We start from the raw sequence: 21,311 nt of genomic DNA on the forward strand, positions 1-21,311 counted from the left end.
ATTTACAGATAGACAAAGTAGGAAGAATGTTGCTTGAAAACTTACTAGAATTTTTAAGACTATTTACTTTGTATATATTGACATGTAATGTTGACAATTTGTATTTTTCAGTGATAAAGCTTTAGCTATTTGAATCTGTGTCTGTTGTCAGTAAGTTATTATCTGACCCCCCACAACTGTGAACATTTAAATCAATAAAAATAAACAGTGTTTAAAACCAAGAATTTTGGTGCAACCGTTACATTCAAATTGATAACAATCTGAAAAAAGCCTTAAAATAAATACTGATATCCATCCAAACTATAAGAAATAAAAATTAAATGATGCCAAGCCTACTACATATGTTTCTGGATGTAAAAGGAATTCTAATGACTACATTTGATCTTTGTAACTGTATTCTTTTTTGTTTCTTCACCATGTTTAATCCATGTTGAAAAATAATTGTTAAACAGCAGGGAGGTCTCATTGTTACTTTTCTTTTCTGCTCATTTGGTTATTCCCTGAGAAGCTTGACTTTCAGCAGGCGGCTTTCGAACTTCATGCCAAATCACAAGTTTAATCCTATAGCCGTTTTAAAGTTCCCTGACCTACTTCTGTTTTGATAGAGAGGCCCCCGGAATAAAATCATTTTTAGATTTGATTTTTATGTATGTACAAAAATAGAGTAAAGGGAATAAAACTAGATTTCTTCCAGAGAATATCCTTAACATTCTATCTAAAATCAGTTTTTCAAAGCTATATTTTTATTGTTTAATGTAACATATATTTGTTAGCATACATATGGAAGTGTTAAATTAATGATTTAGAGAGTCATGAATGATTAATCTTCCACAAAATACAGTAAATCTGCTTGATTTTTTTGAATTTGGTGCATTGGGATTATTGTTCAATATAATAGTAGTTTATAGTACCGTCTACCTTTAATATTTGGCATGTTGCTTGATACAAAAAAAATATAATCAATGTGCAATGTTGGTGTCATAGCAGAAAATAACCATGCGGTAATTTCAGTTGATATATTTGTGAGTTAAATAAATACATTTCAATGCACAGAATGTACTCAAAATGACTGATTGGTCTGCAGTCTGTTACATTGTGGTATGTAATAGAATCGTGTCAGTCCAAAAGAAAAATATAAAACAATGGCAGTGATTTTTGAAAATGGCAGTGATTTACCTATTTTTTTTTTAAATTATTTCTCCACAGACTGGTACAGAGGATTTGCCTTAAAAAACCCAAATATCAAGGTAAAAACTCATGTTTCTTTCTAATTATAGTTTGAATTCTTTGACAAAAATGTGAATTCAGTCAAACATGTTCATACATGTTCATGTAAGAATATGGTATTTACCATTATGGGCTGCCACAGTTTAAAGTTTAATAAGATACAGTGAACTTTTGTATTATGTATTTTAATCAATGTTGGCAGAAATACGTTTGATCATGGATTACATTTTTTTAAATGCTCTCTTGTTAATTCTGTGAGCATCTTGGAAGTCAAGACCTCCTGGCAAAATTAGCTTTTGTTTAAGTAACATACGTTAATTTTTGGGTATAAAGGAGAGCTTAATTAAAATACAGAGAGCTAGCTATTATTAATGTATCGTAAAAACAGTGTTTATCAGATGCTATCACATGTAGACTTAGTGTAGCATCAGAGTCCAATTAGATATCTTTTGTACCTCTTGGAAACTCACATTACATGCATATGATACTGCTTGATGCTAGTGAAAATCATAATGTTAGAATGAGACCTCTTATTTTCTTTGATTCTATGCTTTTTTTGCATGAAAATAGGTTCAGTTTAGATTTCAGTGCTGTTGGGTTCTCATTTTTGTATATTAATCTATTTTGTAAGATGTTAGCAATTGCATAATTTTGGATTTGTTCTGGAGCCTATAGTGAATATTGACTGCATTTGATCACCAAGTGCTTACTGTCGGTGTTAGTTTGTATCCTTCCAGACATGTGGAGGGGGAAGAAGGAACGGAATGAGATGTCCTAAACACGATTCAAGTTTTGTGAGGAAATGATCTAGCTGTTTGTGCAGTGCTAGCACCTTTTGTGGAGGAAGGTGATTGTTCTGAACTTGACCTTGAAAACTAGTCTTCCTAATGGTAGCACAGTCTGCTAGCGTTGCTCTGCCAGACCTCTTCACTAGCTGCTCTACTATGTGTTTCATAGCAAGTGGGGCACCCATTTGTTGTTCTTAAACTATGAAGATTTTTTTTTTAATTTCCATCTGAAATGTTTTTTTAAACTACCAATGTTGTCCTTTTAGAAAATTCATTATTGTTTTCTCTTGCAGTTTTTTTCTTTGTCAACTTGCGTGCTTTTGTTTACTGCCCTGCTCCTATTCAACAGTGCTCTGTAAGGAGAGCTTGGGGTTAGTTAATTGTTGCTACTTTGCTACCACAGACTATGAAAGAAGTAGTAGATCTCAAACAGTGGAGTCATTAAAAATGGTGTATTCTGAAAATCCATTCCAAAGATGCCATGAATAAATGTTGGCCACAGACTGACAACATCCCCTTAAAATAGGACTTTGTAAAAATGTTAAATATCAAAGAGCTGTGCTGTAATTTTCTATACATTATGCACACACTTTTCATTTTGTATTTAAAGATTCAGTCATTTAAATGTATATTATATATACTAAGTAGCTGCAGTGGGATGATTTTTTTGTTATGATCAGTGTCACTGATAAAAAGAAATCCTCTGTACACTGTGCAAGGTTTGCTCTGAAATAGTTGGCCTACACCAAGTTTCTCTCCTAACAATAGGAAGCTTGTTAAAACTTTGGTCATTTAATAAACTATTTTCTCTTTCAGGGTACATTTCCATCCAACTATATCCACCTGAAAAATGCATGTGTTAAGAACAAAGGGTAGGTGGTGATCTTGTGTTCAGATATTTTAGGAGGCTGAGGAGAAGGATCTGAAGTTGTGAAATTTTCGGTAGTGATTAACACTGTAAAACTTCAGCTCACTTGCCCCAATGGATTAAAATGAATATCTGTAACCAGTTTGGCAGTTTGATTCAGGCATAAGGCAGAAGTTTCTTCTTCTAAAAATACATGGAGCAGAAATAGGAAAATAATATCTATGTTGTCTAGCATATGCAGAGAACAATTACTTGTTTTAACTATCAGTGTTAATCAGACTGCATTTAATAGGATGGCTTTCTTGTTTAAACATAGTAGTAGTCCCCTACAAGGTTCTGCACAGAATAGCCTATTAGCAATTGCTGAACATTGCTCATTTTTTTAGGGTGACAGCTGCTTCATGGCAGGTATAGGTTGCCATTATTTGAAATAATCTCCTGGCAGTCACACACAGTTCTGAAAGGGACATTTCCAAGTCAGTGTGTGCATTATAAAAATATTTTTATACATTTAAAATAGAATTTTTATGTTTTTGTTTTAAAATACAACAGAACATTCTTTTTGTTTGGATGTCTGCTAGTCTATTTTTATTACCTGAAAAGCAGGGTTAGGAAAAACCAAAAGGTTAGAAATTATTTCAATTAAAAAATAATAATGTTAGTAGAATAGTGACATTTTTTGTTTTTTAAGGTATAATTTTTAACTTGGCAACATCCTATTTAAAATATGCTGTTTATCAGTTGTTATCATGCCAGCACAGTTTTTTCTTATGTATTTGCACAATTTCTAAACATTTATTTCCTAGGCTATGTCTAGACTGTTTAGCTTTTCCGGGATACTGGAGGCTATGTCGCATCCAAGAAACATGTTTGCTTTTTCGGAACAATTTCTGAAAAAGTGGATATCTTCTTTCACCATCCCTGTAATCCTCGTTGTATGAGGAAGAAGGGATGTGTCAAAAGAGGAGGTTTTTCCGAAATTTGGCCCCGTATAGATGGGCCAAATTTCAGAAAGGCCTCTTTTGAAAGAAAAGCCGAAAAAGATACGCAAATTGCCGTTCTGTTTTGACATCTGTATAACTCTGAACTAACGTAGTTGCACTAGAGTAAACACAGTGCAACACAATGTAGGATTTTGCTCGCAGGCTGATTCAACAATTTTATTCTTTGTCCTTGGACAACTTGATGCATTTTTCTAGCCAACGCGGAAGTACCACAACTGTTTCCACACTGAATAACCTTGCTGGCTTTCTGAAGTCCTTGCTTCTATGCCACTCCCTCTTTTTGTAGGAATTGCATGTCTGGGGTCATTTATGTAAACAGAAGTAAAAAAAAAAAAAAAGGAAGAAGGTACATGTTCACTGCTTTAGTCACTAATTTGTGGTAGTGCTTACAAACTTTCCTTTTAATTTAGGAGATACGTATAAATGTGCTTGAAATAATTGTGTTGACACAAAGGTAGGAGTGAAACCCTGCACCCATTTGAAAACAATGGCAAAACTCCAATTGAATTCAACAGCGTCAGCACTCCATTCTAGATTTTTTCGAAGTAAAATGAAGTCTCATGTAGGCTAATAAATATCAACATTTGTAAGCGGGTTTATGTTAGCAACAACAACATGGTTTATATTGTTTGTATAATGCTATACATTCTTCTGGATGCCATAGGCAGTTTGAAATGGTTATTCCAACAGAAGACTCCGTTATCACAGAGATGACATCAACTTTAAGAGACTGGGGGACAATGTGGAAACAACTTTATGTGGTAAATACTATATATTATTCCCTCATTTTAATGCAGTTTAAAATAGATTCTGTCACCTTACAAATAACAAAATGGTTTGTGTTTAGGAAAAAGCAAAAGAACAAATTATTCTTTCAAAAATGGTAGTTGATCGATACTTTTTCCCCTCTAGAATTTATTCAACCTTCTTTTTTCCCAGTTTTTTTTTTTAAATCCAATATTGCAATTTTCTGCTAGAGACTAACTAGAACATCTGTTTACTATGTAATTGATAGTAACACAGAAGAATAAATGAAAATGTCTTCGCTTTGTTATCAATGTCTAGATTTAAAAATAGTAGGATTTAAGAGCTGTGACTGCAGAAATCTGAATGACAACAATAGCAGGGCTATTAAAAGACAATAACTAAAAAGAGTAAGAACAAGAAGATCAAATATAAACCATCAGAATCCACAAGCAGTAGAGTAAAGGAAATTGCTGACAGCATAGTAACAAGCAAAAGATAACATGAAAGAACTGAAATTTCAGTCCATAATATTAATCAAACAAGAAAGTCAAGTGCCAAGAAAAGGATTACAGGTTGAACCTTTGTAATCTGAGACTCCCTGGTCTGGCAACATCCGTCATCCGGCAGGACCATGGATGTTCCAGGACCAGATTCCTGGTGGAGGGCTGTCGGCTGGGCTGCCAGTTGTACTACATATGGGCAGCCAGGCACAACCCAGCGGGGCTGCCTGGTTGGGGTCAGGAGCCCAGAGTGGTATAGCGGGGCGAGGAGCTCAGCAGGCTGCAGCAGGGCTACCCGGAGGGTCCAGGAGACTGGTGTGCAGGGAGCTGGGCTGCCCAGCACAGCACGAAAGGAGATGGGAATGGCAAGGCAGCGAGGCTGGCGGCAAGGGGAACCAGCCAGGAGGTTGGTGGCTGGTCCAGAGCTGGGGGGAGCCAGTAACAGGGGAGCCAGATATGACCTCCCCTGGTCCAGCAAAACCCCTCATTGAGGACTGGTCAGGTACCAAGGGTGCCAGACCAGGGAGGGCCAACCTGTTGAGGAAAAAGAGGGGAAAATCCTCTTCCAAAATCTGACACCTTTTAAGTATCCATGCCTTTAATTTAACTTTGTGTTTGTAATAGGAAATTACATTTTGGACAGATTTTCTTAAAAGAAAATTGTTTTGATGGACAAAAAGTCAAATGCCTTTAAGCCTGACTGTGGTCCTTGTTTTTAAAGAAATACTCAGCAGCCAGTTTAAGGAAAGTAGCTTGATATTTAGGTTAAAAAAAAGGCAAGATAAAATGTGTTGCACAAAGTAAAAGTGCAATTGCTGAGCTGAAACAATGACATGGTGTCAGACAGAGAGATTTAAAAATATAAGTACTGAAGATTGTCAGTTACATAATAAGTATGGCATATAATTTAGTTTTAAAAATATTGGCAGGATGGAAGAAAATGGCTTTTATTTTAGTTTGCTGTATCTTTGCCTTTATTCATTCTTAGCAAGGGCAATTTGTCTTGTTTATACAAATATTCTGCAGACTCAGCATGAGTTTGTGATAGGAGAGCCCTACTATCCAGTTTGCCAGGGTTGGAAAGAAAGCAACCTCTGTAAATTAACTTGGAAGTCTGATTATAGATTAAGTCCAGCCTCTTAAGAAGAGCATGCATTCTCACTTACCTCAGCACTTCTGAACTGAGCCCAAATTTAGCAAAGCATTGACTTAAGGCCATCCCTAATCAGCATAGCAATGTGCTAAAGTCTCATTAAATTCAATGGTGCTTAACCATATACCTAAAGCTAAGCTTGTGCATAAGAATTTTGCTTTTATGGATGAACTGCGGATGTCAGGTCTAAATAGGAAAGTGTATAAAAGGTGAAATGACAGCACTACTTGTGGAAAGGTGACTGACTATAAGGATAGCTGCCATGTATTCATAAAAGTTTGTAATTATGAACATCCTCTGTCCATTTCTATAAAATCTATTGAACCTTTACTATTGAGAATATGGAGAAAAAAATCTGAAAAGAGTTTTAAAATTAAAGTGTTTCAAGAATTTGGTTCATACTTCCAAAATGCCTTGTCCTACAAATTCCAAATTTGATTTGTTGAGCTAAAGTACCATTTTAATAAATCAATGGTTGGGTGGTATGGATTAATGGGAGCTATTTACAGTTGTATATGATTTAAAAAACTTGTGATATGATACATATACAGGACTAAAGTAGGCTGGATTTAGGTTAGCTACTCTGTGTTACAGCTGGGACATAAAAGAGGCGAAGGGAGACTTCCTGAGGGGAAGAGGAAGTGTACTTTGTCCACAAGTCCAAGGAACAATCATTACCATGTCACAGACCAAGAAGCAAGGAGAATTTGGGAAACTGACTGTCATGTTTAAGCAGAAAGAATATATTGCTTGTTAGGGACAATGTAAGATATGGACTATTTGATTTTTCTGTTAGTTGAAGCAAACTTTTATTGCTATTTTTGCACCAAGCCGAAGAAAGCTTCAGTCCTGACACTGCATGTATTGGGCCAGGCCAAAGAATTGCTCTGTGCGGGTCTGCCTGGATCTGCCTGTGACGTAGTAGTGATGAACAACATATTGTTTCTTTTCTCCTTGTTTATTTCCCTTTCATGATAGCTGCTGCTGTGTCCCCACCATGTCTATAATGGTTTTTAAATGTATAAATAGCAATATTTCATAAACATTAAGAAAAATTAACCAATCTGCTGTTGATTCCAAAGTTGATCAGAGTTTGGGAGCATGATTTGGCAGTTTGAAACCAGGGAGGTGATGCAAGGTGCCCAGAAAGGGGGACAGAGGATTGGAAGGGACATGGACCTATTCTTTCCTGTCTACAAAAGTAGGGATTCTTGGAAGGGGAGCAAGACTTATGGGCATGGAGAGGGAGAGCTGTAGAGCATAGAAGATGAGCACTGAGAGAAGCATGAAACCACAAGGCATAGAGACAGGACCATAAATAAATGCAGCTTTTTTATCCACGTTAAAAGGTTTTTAGCTACACAAGAAATGATAGAAACCCTCCACTTTGCTCATCTTCTCTGTTGCTTCCACAATTCTTAACCCTATATCCTTCCCAGCTTGAATTTCCTTTTCTTCACTCCCATCACCTCTTATGAACTCAGTAACTTTGGGCCTTTTAGATCAGTCAGACAAGGGCTCCCCTCCTGCAGACACTATACACCAGCAATAGGCAACCTAAGCTAGAGATTGGGCTGCATCAGTGGCCCTCCTCCATCTCAGTGGGCCACAAGATGGTTGCAACCAAGACAGTCTCCTTGCACATGGTAGTTTTGCTAACTGTGCTTGTATGCTTAGAATTTTCAGGCTAAGCCAATTGAATGGTAGCAGTGCTTTGATTGGATGCAGAGGGAGCATAGGTCTCTCACAGTCAATGTTGCGTGCAATCAGCACGCACCTCACTTCATAAACTTTGCTTTACATGTGTGTCACTTTAGTAATACCGGTAGGAAAAAGCCTGTGTGAATGGAAGCCAACGGAATCTGGCAACCCTGTGCATGGGCAATAGTAAACAAAATGTCTTGTGGGCCACACATAGAACCCTAATAGGCTGCAGGTTGCTGACCACAAATTCCATGTACATTTCAAGACCTCATTTTTAAAAAAAATCTCCCTCACAGTTTGTTAGGAAGAGATAAGGCAGAAAGTTTCACTGACATTCAGTTAGCACCTCCCCAGAATTACATTTTGCTTGAGAAAATTCCACAGCTCTATAAAACTCTAATGTTGGATCAGGAAATGACCAGTTAAGACTTCCAGCCAGTTCTCCATGATTGACTATTGCCAGGTCTAATTTACACAATCTACCCAACATTAATTTTGCTACAACTAGCTAAAATATAAGCAACGATCAGAATAATGAATTCCTAGTATATCATAAAATACAATTTCCTATCTAAAGAATGCACTTCTAATATGCCTTACTAGTAACATGTTTATATGTGGTATTCCAGTAAGCTACATTGTAATGTTGAGTGCAAAAAAGAACGATGTGCGTTAGTTTCTATATAATATAGTTATAAATATGAAATGTTAAAGGCCTTGCATACACTTCAACATCATATAATCCCACAGACTTCATAGCACTAAATAAATGTAATCATGCTATTTCTGTAGGTAAAAATGTTCTTGTACTCCACCCCATGCATCAGTAAAAGAATTTATACATGAGACCTAACTGCATGTTTCCTGGAACTATATTCCTTTCACAATCTTTGTGTGCTAAAAAAATGTATAAATTCAGCAATGTATGTCTAACAGCATATTTTTCATGCAGAACAAAATAAGGGGCAAAGTTAAGGTAGTCTAGGTCAGTGTTTCTCAACCTTTTTTATAAAGTACCCCCTTTAAAAAGTATATAAGTACCTCCTGTACCTACAGTTTTCAAACACACAATTTTTTTTCTACCATTGAGACATATTTGTTTAAACAACTTAATCGTAGCCGGGCAGGTGATGAAATTTTTGAGTGTAAAAAGTACAAAAATAATAAAATACTGTAAAACTTAAAACAAAAATTCAGTTTTCTCCAAATTTCAGTTGTGTTAACGCACTCCCCAGATTTCTCTTGAGTATCCCTAAGAGTACTCGTACCACTGGTTGAGAAACACTGGTCTAGGTCATACTGAGTCATAGGACAGTAGGGGAGTTGACTGGATCCCTTCATTGTTCAGTTAACTTTTCCACTTTATCTTTAATTGTATACTTTTTATAAATAAAGTGGGGATTAGTTTGACTGCATTTAAATATTATGACAGGGTCAGCCTGGAGGCAATAGATAGAAAGAAAGGCAGCTCTAAAAGGCAGCAACAGTCCTGGTTATTCAGGAGCAGAGGAGATAGGGCTGCTGTAAATCAATCAGAGCCAGCTGATCTCACTTGAGGCTGCCTTAGAGCCTTTTAAAAGGAATTCCTCCCTGCAGGGAGAGGATGAGAGAGTGGGAGAGGAAGTGGAGTGAGACGAGACCAGAGCAGATAGGAAGAAAACCAGACAATCTAAGGAAGGTAAGAGCAACATTGCCAGAAACAGGAAAGTGGGGATGAGGAGCTCCAAACAGGGATTTTAGGCCCTCCTTTTCCTGGCAGCCTGAGAACACAGCTGAGAGTCAGAGAGGACTGTTTTTTGTAGCCCAGGCTGACCATAGGGCACCCTCCCTAATGCCCTTTGTAGCTGAGGGACAAGAGCTCAAACCCTGCTTAGGGCTAATGAAGGACTGAGCAGGGTACTGGGATCCAGGAGTGGGGTTACTGTGCCACAATATATTTTCAACTTTAGCTCTTATATAACACACAACCTCAGTCATGCAGAATGCAATGCTATACACAGCCTCAAAAACAATCGTAACATCATAATCAAAGAGGCCGACAAAGGAGGCGCTGTAGTCATCATGAACAAGACAGATTATGAACAGGAGGCAAACAGACAACTCACCAATATCAGATTCTACAAGCCTCTCTCCCGTGACCCCGCTAAGGAATACCAAAAAAACCCTGAAAAAAATGCTCAGAAAGCTCCCTGATGCTCAGGAATACATTTACACTAACACTCCCCCTAATCCCCAACCAGGAACTTTCTATCTGATACCCAAAATACACAAACCTGGAAATCCCAGATAGCCCATCATCTCAAAGCACTGGCACACTTACCACAGAATTATCTGGTTATATTGACTCCTTCCTCAGACCCTATGCTACGAGCATTCCTAGCTATATCTTCGACACTGCTGACTTCCTGAGGAAATTTCAGAACATCAGTAATCTACCTGAAAATACCATCCTGGCCACTATGGATGTAGAAGCCCTTTACACCAACATTCCACATGAAGACGGATTACAGGCTATAAGGAACACCACTCCCAATAACAGCACTGCATACCTGATTACAGAACTCTGCGACTTTGTCCTCACCCACAACTACTTCCAATTCGAAAATAATTCGTATCTCCAAGTCAGCGGCATAGCCATGGACACCCGCACGGCACCATAATATGCCAACATCTTTATGGCTGACCTTGAACAACGTTTCCTCAGCTGCTGCCCCCTGACATTCCTACTTTACTTATGCTACATCGATGACATCTTCATCATATGGACTCACAGAGAAGAGACACTTGAAGAATTTCACAAGGATTTCAACAACTTTCATCCCACCATCAACCTCCACCTGGACCAGTCCACACAAGTAATCCACTTCCTGGACACTACAGTGCAATTGAATAATGGACAAATTTCCACCACCCTATACCGGAAACCCACCGACCACTACACTTACCTTCATGCCTCCAGCTTCCATCCCAGGCACATTTCTCAATCTCTTGTATACAGCCAAGCCCTAAGATACAACCGTATTTGCTCTGATCCCACACACAGAGACAAACACCTGTAGGATCTTTATAGAGCATTCCTAAAACTGAAATTCCCACCTGGAGAAGTGAAAAAAACAGATTGACAAAGCCAAAAAAGTACCCAGACATGAACTACTTCAAGACAGACCCCAAAGAGAAAATAACAGAATTCCACTTAATACATATAGTCCACAGCTCAAAGCCCTCCAACGCATTACACACAATCTGCAACCCATCTTGGAAAATGATGCCCTTGGGGGAAAAGCCTATTCTTGCTTACAGACAACCCCCCAACCTGAAATGAATTATTTCCGGTAACCATGCTACACACCCACATCATAAGCATCCAGGAACCCAGCCTTGCAATCAGCCACTGTGCTAACATAAGCTGCCAAATCAGAGGATCATTCAACTGCACATCCAGTAATTTGATCTATGCCATCAAATGCCAGCAATGCCCCACTGCTATATATTGGACAAACTGGACAATTCCAACGGGAAAGTATCAGATATCTGTAAAGGGAACATACAGAAACTTGTTGGGGAACACTTCAATCTACCTGATCACTCTTTAAAAGATCTCCAGGTGATTGTCTTGTCACAAACCAGTTCTACTAGTCAAATATACAGGGAGGCATTGGAATTACAATTTATCCACAAATTCAGTTCTTACTCTGATCATCATCTCCTCAGTCGGGACAATGGATGGCTGGGACATTACCAACCTAACATTAAATGAAGGTGCCAACAGCTCTCTGTGTGGATTATTGTGTTAGTTCCCTTTGATCCTTATCTGCTTCCTTTTAACTATCCAATCTTCCTTCAGGTGCTTATGGCATTAGCTCTGCCTACTTGTTTTTCCCTTTGATATTTTCATTCCCTCTGTTCCTTGTTTCCCTCCACCTTCTCTTTTTCCTTCCCCCTTCTCCCTTCTCCCCTATTTATTTTGGGACGGCACATTCCTAAACTGATAACTCCGGTCATCTGAAGAAGTGGTCTGTGCCCACAAAAGCTCATGATACCACCTGCATGTTTTGTTAGTCTATAAAGTGCTACCAGTCCATTTGTTGTTTTTTTTCTGTACAGACTAATTCAGCTATCCCCTGAAGTTTCCAGTCATTTTTTCAGTTACTTGTTTTGTTTATCACTTGGTGTTGAAATGAACTTTTATGACAAAAAATTACAAGCAGCAGGAACAGAAAACCTGGTTCCCGAGTAATTAATAAAATTGATGGGTGATTTATCTGATAAAGAGGGTTTTACCCACAAAAGCTTATGCCAAAATAAATCTGTTAGTCTTTAAGGTGCACAGGACTCCTCATTGTTTTTGCTGATACAGATGAATCTGGCTGTCCCTCTGAAACTTGTGGGTTTTTTGTACTTTAGTTTCTGTCTATTTGGAGATACTAAAGGACCTTATTTTCACATAATATTTGCCTTCTGAAACCTAGATTCCTTTAAGTCAGGGGTGGGGAACCTTTTTTCCTATTAGTGGCCATTGACCAATGCTAAAAATCAGTCAGGGGGCTGCATGCAGCCCCATGGGAGAGGAAGGTGACTATGTGCTGTTTTGAACATAAGAACAGCCATTCTGGGTCAGACCAAATGTCCATCTAGCCCAGTATCCTGTCTTCCGACAGTGACCAATGCCAGATGACCCAGAGGGAGTAAACACAACAGGTAATCATCATACCTGCTACCTATTAATTTCATTTGGTCCCTGCACAAGTGATTGCAGAATAGCATAGGTCAGGGTCTTGCAATGGGGGAAGTAACTAAGTTGCACTGCCATGGAACCTCTGTCAGAGATTTAACAAGTACCTTCGGGAAACTTTCAAGGACTTCTTTCTGGAGGATTCCATTGAGATCTTGGTATCTATCAACACCCTGTTTGGCCAAACCAATTAGCAACACAGGGCAATATCCAGTTCACAGAAGCACAGCCAGCCTTCTACTTCTCTTTTTCCTACACCTCTGCCCTCCACAGCCTTCCATCTCATCTCTTGCTTTCTGCTCCCTGAAGAGCAACTAATGAGACTGCCTATGGACCTCAGGAATGGAGAATAGTTCCTGGCTGCCTACCCCACCAGGCAACCCTGCAAGAAGCTCTACATTCTCATCAATAATTTTATCCTCCAGGTTAGGTCCTCTTTCTGCTGTCTCCGTCCCCTCCAGAGTATCCAGGGGCTGATGGCGGTGGACTTAGTCACCACTGAGAATAATGTCCAGCTCCTTATAGAAACGGCAGTCTTAGGTGCAGCATCAGAACAGCGATTTGCCTCCCTCTCCTTATTATACATCTGCCTCACCTCCTGTATCTTTGCTCTGCACTCCAGAGTGTCCTAATCATAGCCTTTTTATCACAAGCCTCATGAAATATATATCCCATATATATCCCAATTGCAGTCAGTCACTCATAGCTGGAGTTTAACAGACTCCTCTCCCCATATACTGATCAGATCTAACAGCTCTGAGAGAGCATTTGGTGTGATAGCCAGTCATGGTCACTAGGGAAGACACCGTGAGACCTCCCCGCACTGACCCTGCAAGCAGGACACGGAATTTAAAATTCCTGGGCTTGCAATGGAGAGGGGAGGATTGTTGTTTACTTGGTTGCAGGGCAGTGGAGTTCAAAGCACTGACCAGAGTGGCAGCATGGGAATTTTGGGATACTTCTGGAGACCAATAAAAAAAAGCTTAAAAAAAAAATCAGGCGTGATGGATGTTTGTCAACAATAAAAGGAGAGGAAAAGATAAAGGGTCGAAGTCTTTTGTCGCCGAAACTGGACATTTTTTTAAGACAAAAATCACCTTGCAGTGTGTACGCCTTTGTTGTTTTGTCACCAATAGGCAGCTTTCAGTGACAAATTTGATAGTGTAGAGAGAGCATCAGAATAGGCAGAGGCACTCGAAGAAGAAATGAAGATTATTTACTTCTACCCAGTGTTCTTCCAGATGAGTTCTGCATATTTACATTCTCTAATTTCCCCACTTCCTTGAGTCTCAGGTTAGCAATTATTGAATTAGTGGGAGGAGCAGAGGGGTAATCAGGAGCATTCCCCCCTTTTATACCCTCCAAGATGGAAGGGAGGGGGGCAAGTAGCTTCAGTGGGCATTGCTTTCCAGTCCAGTCCAGAAGGTTCTGGAAGCTCGCAGCACAGGCAACTTGATCCCACAAGTGTGAATATGTAAAGGCTCATCTCAGAGAACTCTGGTTACAGGTAAGTAATTTTCATTTCTTTCTTGAGATAAGAATATTTAATCACTAAATTTCAAAGTTCCTTTTTTTTGTTTTTGTTTTTGTTTTGTCATTGAGTAGAAATCAAACTTAAAAAAAAATCCGGAAGTAGCTGCAGTGATTTGTTTGTCAGAGTATGGTGAGAATTATAAACTCAGAAATTAGTCATTTTCTATCTTGCTTTCTATGGTCTATGACACAACAGTGATGGGTAGTGGGAACAGAGCTCACGCAAGGCAGGGTTCTATAGAAGTAGCTGGTCTACCACATTTTTAACCTGATAAACAACAGTTTATTTTTCAGCCTCAGCTTGGATGTGATTGCTAATCCATGTGGTATATTTTCAACTTTTGCAGTACCCTATAAAAAACATGTCTGTCTCCTTTTGGGATTCTCTTACTTATCAAGTAACACAGTAGCAATTAAATTTGACAGTGAAACTGTAATAAAATTGTATGCACTATTTCTTAATATGAGGCCAGTTTTAATGCTTTATTATTTAATGCGAGTAAGAAAAGAAATCTCCTTAAGTAAGGCTCCTGTACATATTTAATATGACAGGGATATGGAATCTACTCCTTCTGTAGTAAGATAGTGGACTCTAATTTCATAATTTATATGATTAGTTGAATGAATGTGTCACTGACTCATCTGTAAATACAATTAATTTAAATGTACTTTCTTATCAAGATGCTTAGAATCATTTTTCATTATTTAACTCATCAGAATCTCTCCACTAATTTTGATTTTTGCATCATGAATTCTTCCACACTGGATTACCTAATAAAAGTGAAATTAATACATCTCTAGGTGCTTTATTAATCCTCCCTTGGCCCTGCCCCAGAACCAAACCAAACCAAATCTCTCCACAAATGTATTATTTTGTAGGCAAAAACATTCTAGTACATGAACTTAATGACTAATACTAGGGTAGCTGCTGTTGCATGGGTTAATCTTAATACCGCATTTCTCAAACTGTGGATCCCGACCCCCCGGGAGGTCACGAGCAACTTAGAGTGGCATCACGAGCAACTTAGAGGAGGGGTCGCGGTATCACAAAGTTTGATAACCCCTGTCTCAATGGATATTTTAATTTCTCAGTAATAGTGACAATTGGAAAAACAAGAAGTTCTTTGGGTCAGGTACAATAGTTCTGTCTCTGTATAGCATCTAACCCAATGAATCCTGATTCATGACTAGGCATAGCTGCAATGAAGATAATTATAAAATACCCAAAATATTTATAGAGCTTGGAAGATATTAAAAATCAGACTAAAATAATTGTAAGGAAGGTTACATTTTGGGTCCCATGGCAGTATCCGTATGCAGTGGAGTAGTGCATATTTCATACTGAAGTTCAGCTGGTTTGAAAAAGTGTATTTCTTCACCAAATCTAGGGTCTCCTGCATGCTTACGAAAAGGAATATAAACCCAGTGGTGACTGATGGAACTTTTGTCAGTTTTCCATCTGGAAGCAGTTCTGTCTCTTGTAGATATTCTAGTTTGTTTCTTTTTCAAGGGATCTGTGCACGATGATCTAGACCTGTGTTGGTAAGAAGTTCATATGATCCTGTAGCTTATTTCTTCCTTAAGAAGACTTAATCTTCTTCATAGCAATTTATTATGATAATTTGGCCCCAAATCTGGGCTACGTGCCTGCTTTAAAGAATTAATGGTGTAAATGAAATTTAAAAAAGAAGACACCCCAAAGCAGTTGGAAGGAGTTTTAAAGCAGAGAAGTCACAGATACAAGGTAATGATGTGACCAAGGACTTTGCCTTCTCATAGAGATTGTACAGAAGGGCAGCCGATGTTCCTGTTTTTGTACAGTTGTTCATCCAAATAAGGAACAAGGGGAAGGGACGACACTATGCCAAGATAAGAAGAACTATCTCTGAACATGTTTTTCAAAACTTTGTATGTTACATCAGCAGATCTTAATGATTCAAAGCACTTCCTCAAAATAACGCTCTCCAGACAATATAAAAATAGGCCATTAATTAAGGAGAGTTGGAACAGGTGAGGGAAGGGGACTATTGCTGATACCCTGTATCATTGTATAACTAAGGTGGGAAAGTGCAGGGTTAAAAAGTCATAAGGTAATTCAGATAATTCTCCATGCTTGAGAGTCATGTTAAGCAGACGATGCCTGTCAGACGATGCCTGATCTATGATATGCAGTACCAGTCATCAGGCATGTCTAAAAAAGACTGAAACTGAATTCTTGTTCTGTAGGCCAATAAAAAGTAGAAAGAGGCTTTGGATGCAGTGCTTAAAGAGTAGCCTTCAGTTAACACAATACAGTAAAACTCCGGTGGTCCGGCATCCAGTGGTCCGGTACGCCTGAGGGTCCAGCACCAACTGCAACCCGGAAGTGCTCCGGCAGCTGCTTCAAGTTGTTAGAGTAATTGATTAACTGCGGCTGGATCCGCAGCCGACACGCAGTTAATGTAACTTTCCTCTCTACTGCTGGGAGGGGGGGCCAGGGGATGGTAGGGGTCGGTGGGAGAGGGGGAAGGGGGCGAGGGTGTGCCAAAGCAGCCGCATTCAGGACGTTCTGGTCAGTTACAGTCACTCCGGCTGGATCCACAGCCGACACGCAGTTAATGTAATTTTCCTCTCTACTGCCGGGAGGGCGGGGGGCAGGGGAAGGTAGGGGTCGGTGGGAGAGGAGGGAGGGGTCTCCTGCTGACCCCTACCTTCCCCTGCCCCCCACCCTTCTGGCAGTAGAGAGGAAAATTACATTAACTGCGTGTCGGCTGTGGATCCAGCCGGAGTGACTGTAACTGACCAGAACGTCCTGAATGCGGCTGCTTTGGCACACCCTCGCCCCGTCCTCCTCCCCCTCCCCCTCTCCCACCGACCCCTACCTTCCCCTGCCCCCCCTCCTCCCGGCAGTAGAGAGGAAAATTACATTAACTGCGTGTCGGCTGTGGATCCAGCCGGAGTGACTGTAACTGACCAGAACGTCCTGAATGCGGCTGCTTTGGCACACCCTCGCCCCGTCCTCCTCCCCCTCCCCCTCTCCCACTGACCCCTACCTTCCCCTGCCCCCCCTCCTCCCGGCAGTAGAGAGGAAAATTACATTAACTGCGTGTCTGCTGTGGATCCAGCCGGAGTGACTGTAACTGACCAGAACGTCCTGAATGCGGCTGCCTGCCTGTCACCGCCTCTCCTCTTCCGCTTGCAGGCTCTGCATCCCTGCAGCAGGAGGGAGGGTTTGGCACACTCCCGCCCCCTCCTCCACTTCTCCTTCGACGAGACCCGCCCCTGCCAGAGTACCTCCTGATAGTCCGGCATTTCTGATAATCCGGCACCACCTGGGTCCCAAGGGTGCCGGATTATCGGAAGTCTACTGTAGCTTGTGCTTGATGTGATGCTGAGTCTCTAAATACATTTGTTCCTATTCACATGTTTTTTGAGGGAGGATCACAATGTGATGGGGCAGAGAGAGAATGATGCACACGAGGGAGAAGTTAGAGAAGGTCCTAGAGAATATTTGTTCCCCCTTCACAATGTAACTGTTCGCATTGTTGACTCCCTCAGTTGGTGTATGCATAACTCTTTGTGTATCTGACAGAGAAATGAAGGGGATCTCTTTCACCGACTATGGCACATAATGAATGAAATCCTGGATCTGAGAAGGCAGGTGCTTGTTGGCCATCTCACCCATGACCGCATGAAGGATGTAAAACGGCACATCACTGCTCGCCTGGATTGGGGCAATGAGTGAGTAAGAATTAATGATAGAAGCAGTTATGGTAAACTGGTCATAATAAATGAATCTCAATGTCACAATTTTATACTCCATAGTAACATGTTAAGGGCCTGTGTCAGAAATGTGGAGTTTAATGCCAAAATTTTCCAAGAACTCTGTCCCCTTTCCCCAAGAACTCTGTCCCTTTTCCCCAGTTCATTTCCATGGGAAGGGCAGATTTGGGTCTGCACATTTTACACTTTGAAAATAAATGATTCATAGCTTCTTTATTTAAAAACACACATACACAAAGACACAAAAACAAAAAGGAAAACAACAAACATTTGCTTCAGCTTGGCATTTACCTAGCAATCATTGAAATGCAGGGCTAGAAGGGATTGTGAGGTGAGACCTTCCTTTTTAACTCATTAATACCTGCAAAGCCTGGTACATACTCAACTTTTACAAATCAGCATATGCTTATTTATGTCAGCCTCAGACCAAGATTTTTAGTTTATTCTGTCAGTTTTTATCTGTGCAGCTTCAAGATATATTAAGAAACACATAACAATTATTAAATACCATCAGACTCCTGCATTTTGCTTTTACTTAAATATTTATTGAGGAAAGCTAAGTAAATCATACATACTGTCACTACTTTGATAGTAAACAAGTATTTTTCTGCCTTTGTATTTAGCTGAACTCATACTATATCAAAGGCTTTCACTTCACTGTTACTTACTGCATAATGACATCATGAATTCTAGAAATAAAAAATTAATAGCTTGCAGTTTTGATGTTGAATGTGATTTTAACTTGGCCAGATACGATTCATGCTGATCTTGATACTATCTTGCACAATTTGAAAGGCCAGCAAGCTCATCTCTATTCCAAACACGCTGCATGTAGGAAAAATAAACACAATTGGCTTCTCTTGACTCAATATTACTTTTGGAAACAGCAGCACAGATTAAAAGTACATTGGTGCTTGCATTTAAAATCAAGACTTATTTGATGCCCTGTTCTTGTAGTTGACAATAGGGCATAAAGCTCTAATGACTTTTCTAGAGAGGTGCCAACCATTGCTGCCTTGCTGGGACCATGTTTGGCAGCTGAGTAGCACAGATGTCAGGAAATGAAGTGTACTTTATAGTGATGACATTTATATACATAGCTAGCTTTTTTACTCTAAATTTGTAGCATGGTTTTGAAAAGTTGAGATTGTGGAGGAGAAAGAGAGAGAGGAGAGGGCAGAGGGCTTTGAGATTAGCTTGTAGCTGTGACCTGTCATATGTGACTTGTGTTTTGCTGCTGTCTTAATTACAAAGGCTTTCTGGCCTGAGTTTTCGAGTGCTCTGAGCCACATGTACTTCCTGTTAAAGTCAATAGGAGCGATGACTGGTCAGTGCCTCTGAAAGTCAGGCCACTGGTTTCTAAAGTGGTGTATCAGTTTTTACTATGAACTTAACTGGTCATTGGACAACTTTTCTGCCATTATGTTTGTTGTTCTTGTGCACGATGTGGAATGAGTATGGTCTGCCTTGTAATTTTTATGTTAGAATATAAGGCCTGATCTAAAACCCTTTGAAGTCAATGAGAGTTTTTCCAGTGACTACAGTAGATTAAGGTTAGATGCATTTGACATTTGAAAAGATAAAGTACACATATGATACTTCTCAGGATAAAGGCTGTTAAATGGGTAAGAGATTAAATGTACAGCAGAAAAGGGAGAACTGGAGAAAAGGAGTAAGAAAGGAAATAATGAATTTCTATTTGAAGGTAGAATTTTCATTTGTATGGACATGTGATTTTCTATATTCCTTTTATACCAGTAAGTAGTTTACCCACCTATTGCTCAGAAACCAAGGTGATAGGTATCAGTGGTATTTAGTTTATTATTAAATCAAAGGAGAATATTGTATACTTTATAGATTATCATAACTACTTACATATTACTGCTGGCTTTGATAGATTAAGCAGATGAATTATAGAAACAGATGCCATCTGTAGAGGGAGGTAATCAACAGCAGCTAGCCTTTCTGAAAAGAGATTCTTGTTACTTGGGTTGTTCATTTAATTAGTTTTGGGGTGAACTGGAAAAATAGGGCAGAGTGGGAGGGGAGGGGAGAATAAGAAATAAAAAGGGAAGAGAAGGAGCATCTTTGTTCCTAAGGAACTCTGTCCTGCCAGGCACAGAGAAGTGCTAAGCCCTCAATAACCATTGAAACCAGCTCAAGCTGAGGATACTCAGTATCTTGCCAGATCATTCCCAAATAAATTATTGTTTTTTATTACTAGATATTCCCTTTGATAGGATTTCCTCTTACTCTTCTTTCTCTTTCTACATTCCACTTTACCTACTTTCCCTTCTGTTCTCAAGCTAATGGTATATCCTGGCCTCACCAGTCTCTTCCCCTTACGAAGAAACTCCTCGAGACTCTGCCAGTCTGCACCTTGCCTTGCAGATAAAGTTACCAAGTTTCCCAGAAAGATGTCGGCAACATCCTGCCCCTGTTGCTTGTTAATCATAACATTTACCACATTTGCTGCTTCCAAAGAGAGAGTGCACCCGCCTGTTAATCCAGTCAAGGACCTATACTTGCTTTAATACATAGAACTGAGATGGTTTATGATAAAACTAAGCATAAGTTTATTAATACAGAACATAGATATACATTATACTAAGCAAGAAAAAGAGAGACAAGTGTGATTATAAAGAAAACAAAAATAACATTTTCTAGGGTCCAAAACTGAACTTTAGGAAGTTACAATCTTTGCCTAAGCAGCTATCTTGATTACATCAAACTTCCACTATCTGCAGCACTACAGGCAGGAGAAGCCATCATTGACAGATTCAGAGGGTGCCGATAACTTTGTCCCCTAAGTGAAGGAAAACAAACGAATTTCCTTTCTAGTCCAAAAAAACTTTGAAATGTATTCTTTAAAAAGTGAACTTTGTCTGGGTTTCTCTCCCCTGCTGCGAGCTTTGGGGGTGTAGGCTTCATCCCCCTTCTTCATTATTTGGTCAGTTTGCTTTGTTGATGGGTTTGATCACTTTGTTTATCTTAGATGCAAATTTCCCTTTGCTTATAATCAAACCATTCTGTTTTCTCATCCAGCTCTTAGCTTGATCCATGCAGACTGGTAAACCCCCGTTCTTTAGGGTAGGTTTGTTTATCAGCTGTCTGCAAAAGGTATTTTCAGCACACCTGCTACAACTCTTCACATACAACCCATACATACATCACACAGTTTTATATGATACCTTGCAAGACACAGTTTGTTCGATTATTCTGATAACAGTGTGGTTGGGTGTGTCCTTTGCTAGTTGGCATAAATAGGCTCTTACAGTCACAGTGTCCTACTT

The 21,311-nt window shown here is 39.5% G+C and overlaps 1 protein-coding gene across 2 annotated transcripts in view; it reads left to right on the forward strand.

The window, feature by feature from the left end:
* DOCK4 (dedicator of cytokinesis 4) overlaps positions 1–21,311 on the forward strand; it is a 392,744-nt gene that overhangs the window by 124,354 nt on the left and 247,079 nt on the right. For both annotated transcript variants that reach the window (XM_006122512.4, XM_006122513.4), the window contains exons 3-6: positions 1,207–1,247; positions 2,832–2,887; positions 4,552–4,648; positions 17,828–17,976. In XM_006122512.4, the coding sequence (XP_006122574.2) occupies positions 1,207–1,247; positions 2,832–2,887; positions 4,552–4,648; positions 17,828–17,976 (343 nt within the window). The remainder of the gene's footprint in view (positions 1–1,206; positions 1,248–2,831; positions 2,888–4,551; positions 4,649–17,827; positions 17,977–21,311) is intronic.

Source organism: Pelodiscus sinensis, chromosome 1 (assembly GCF_052426305.1).
Source record: "Pelodiscus sinensis isolate ZL-2025 chromosome 1, ASM5242630v1, whole genome shotgun sequence".
Classification (NCBI taxonomy): Eukaryota; Metazoa; Chordata; order Testudines; family Trionychidae; genus Pelodiscus; species Pelodiscus sinensis.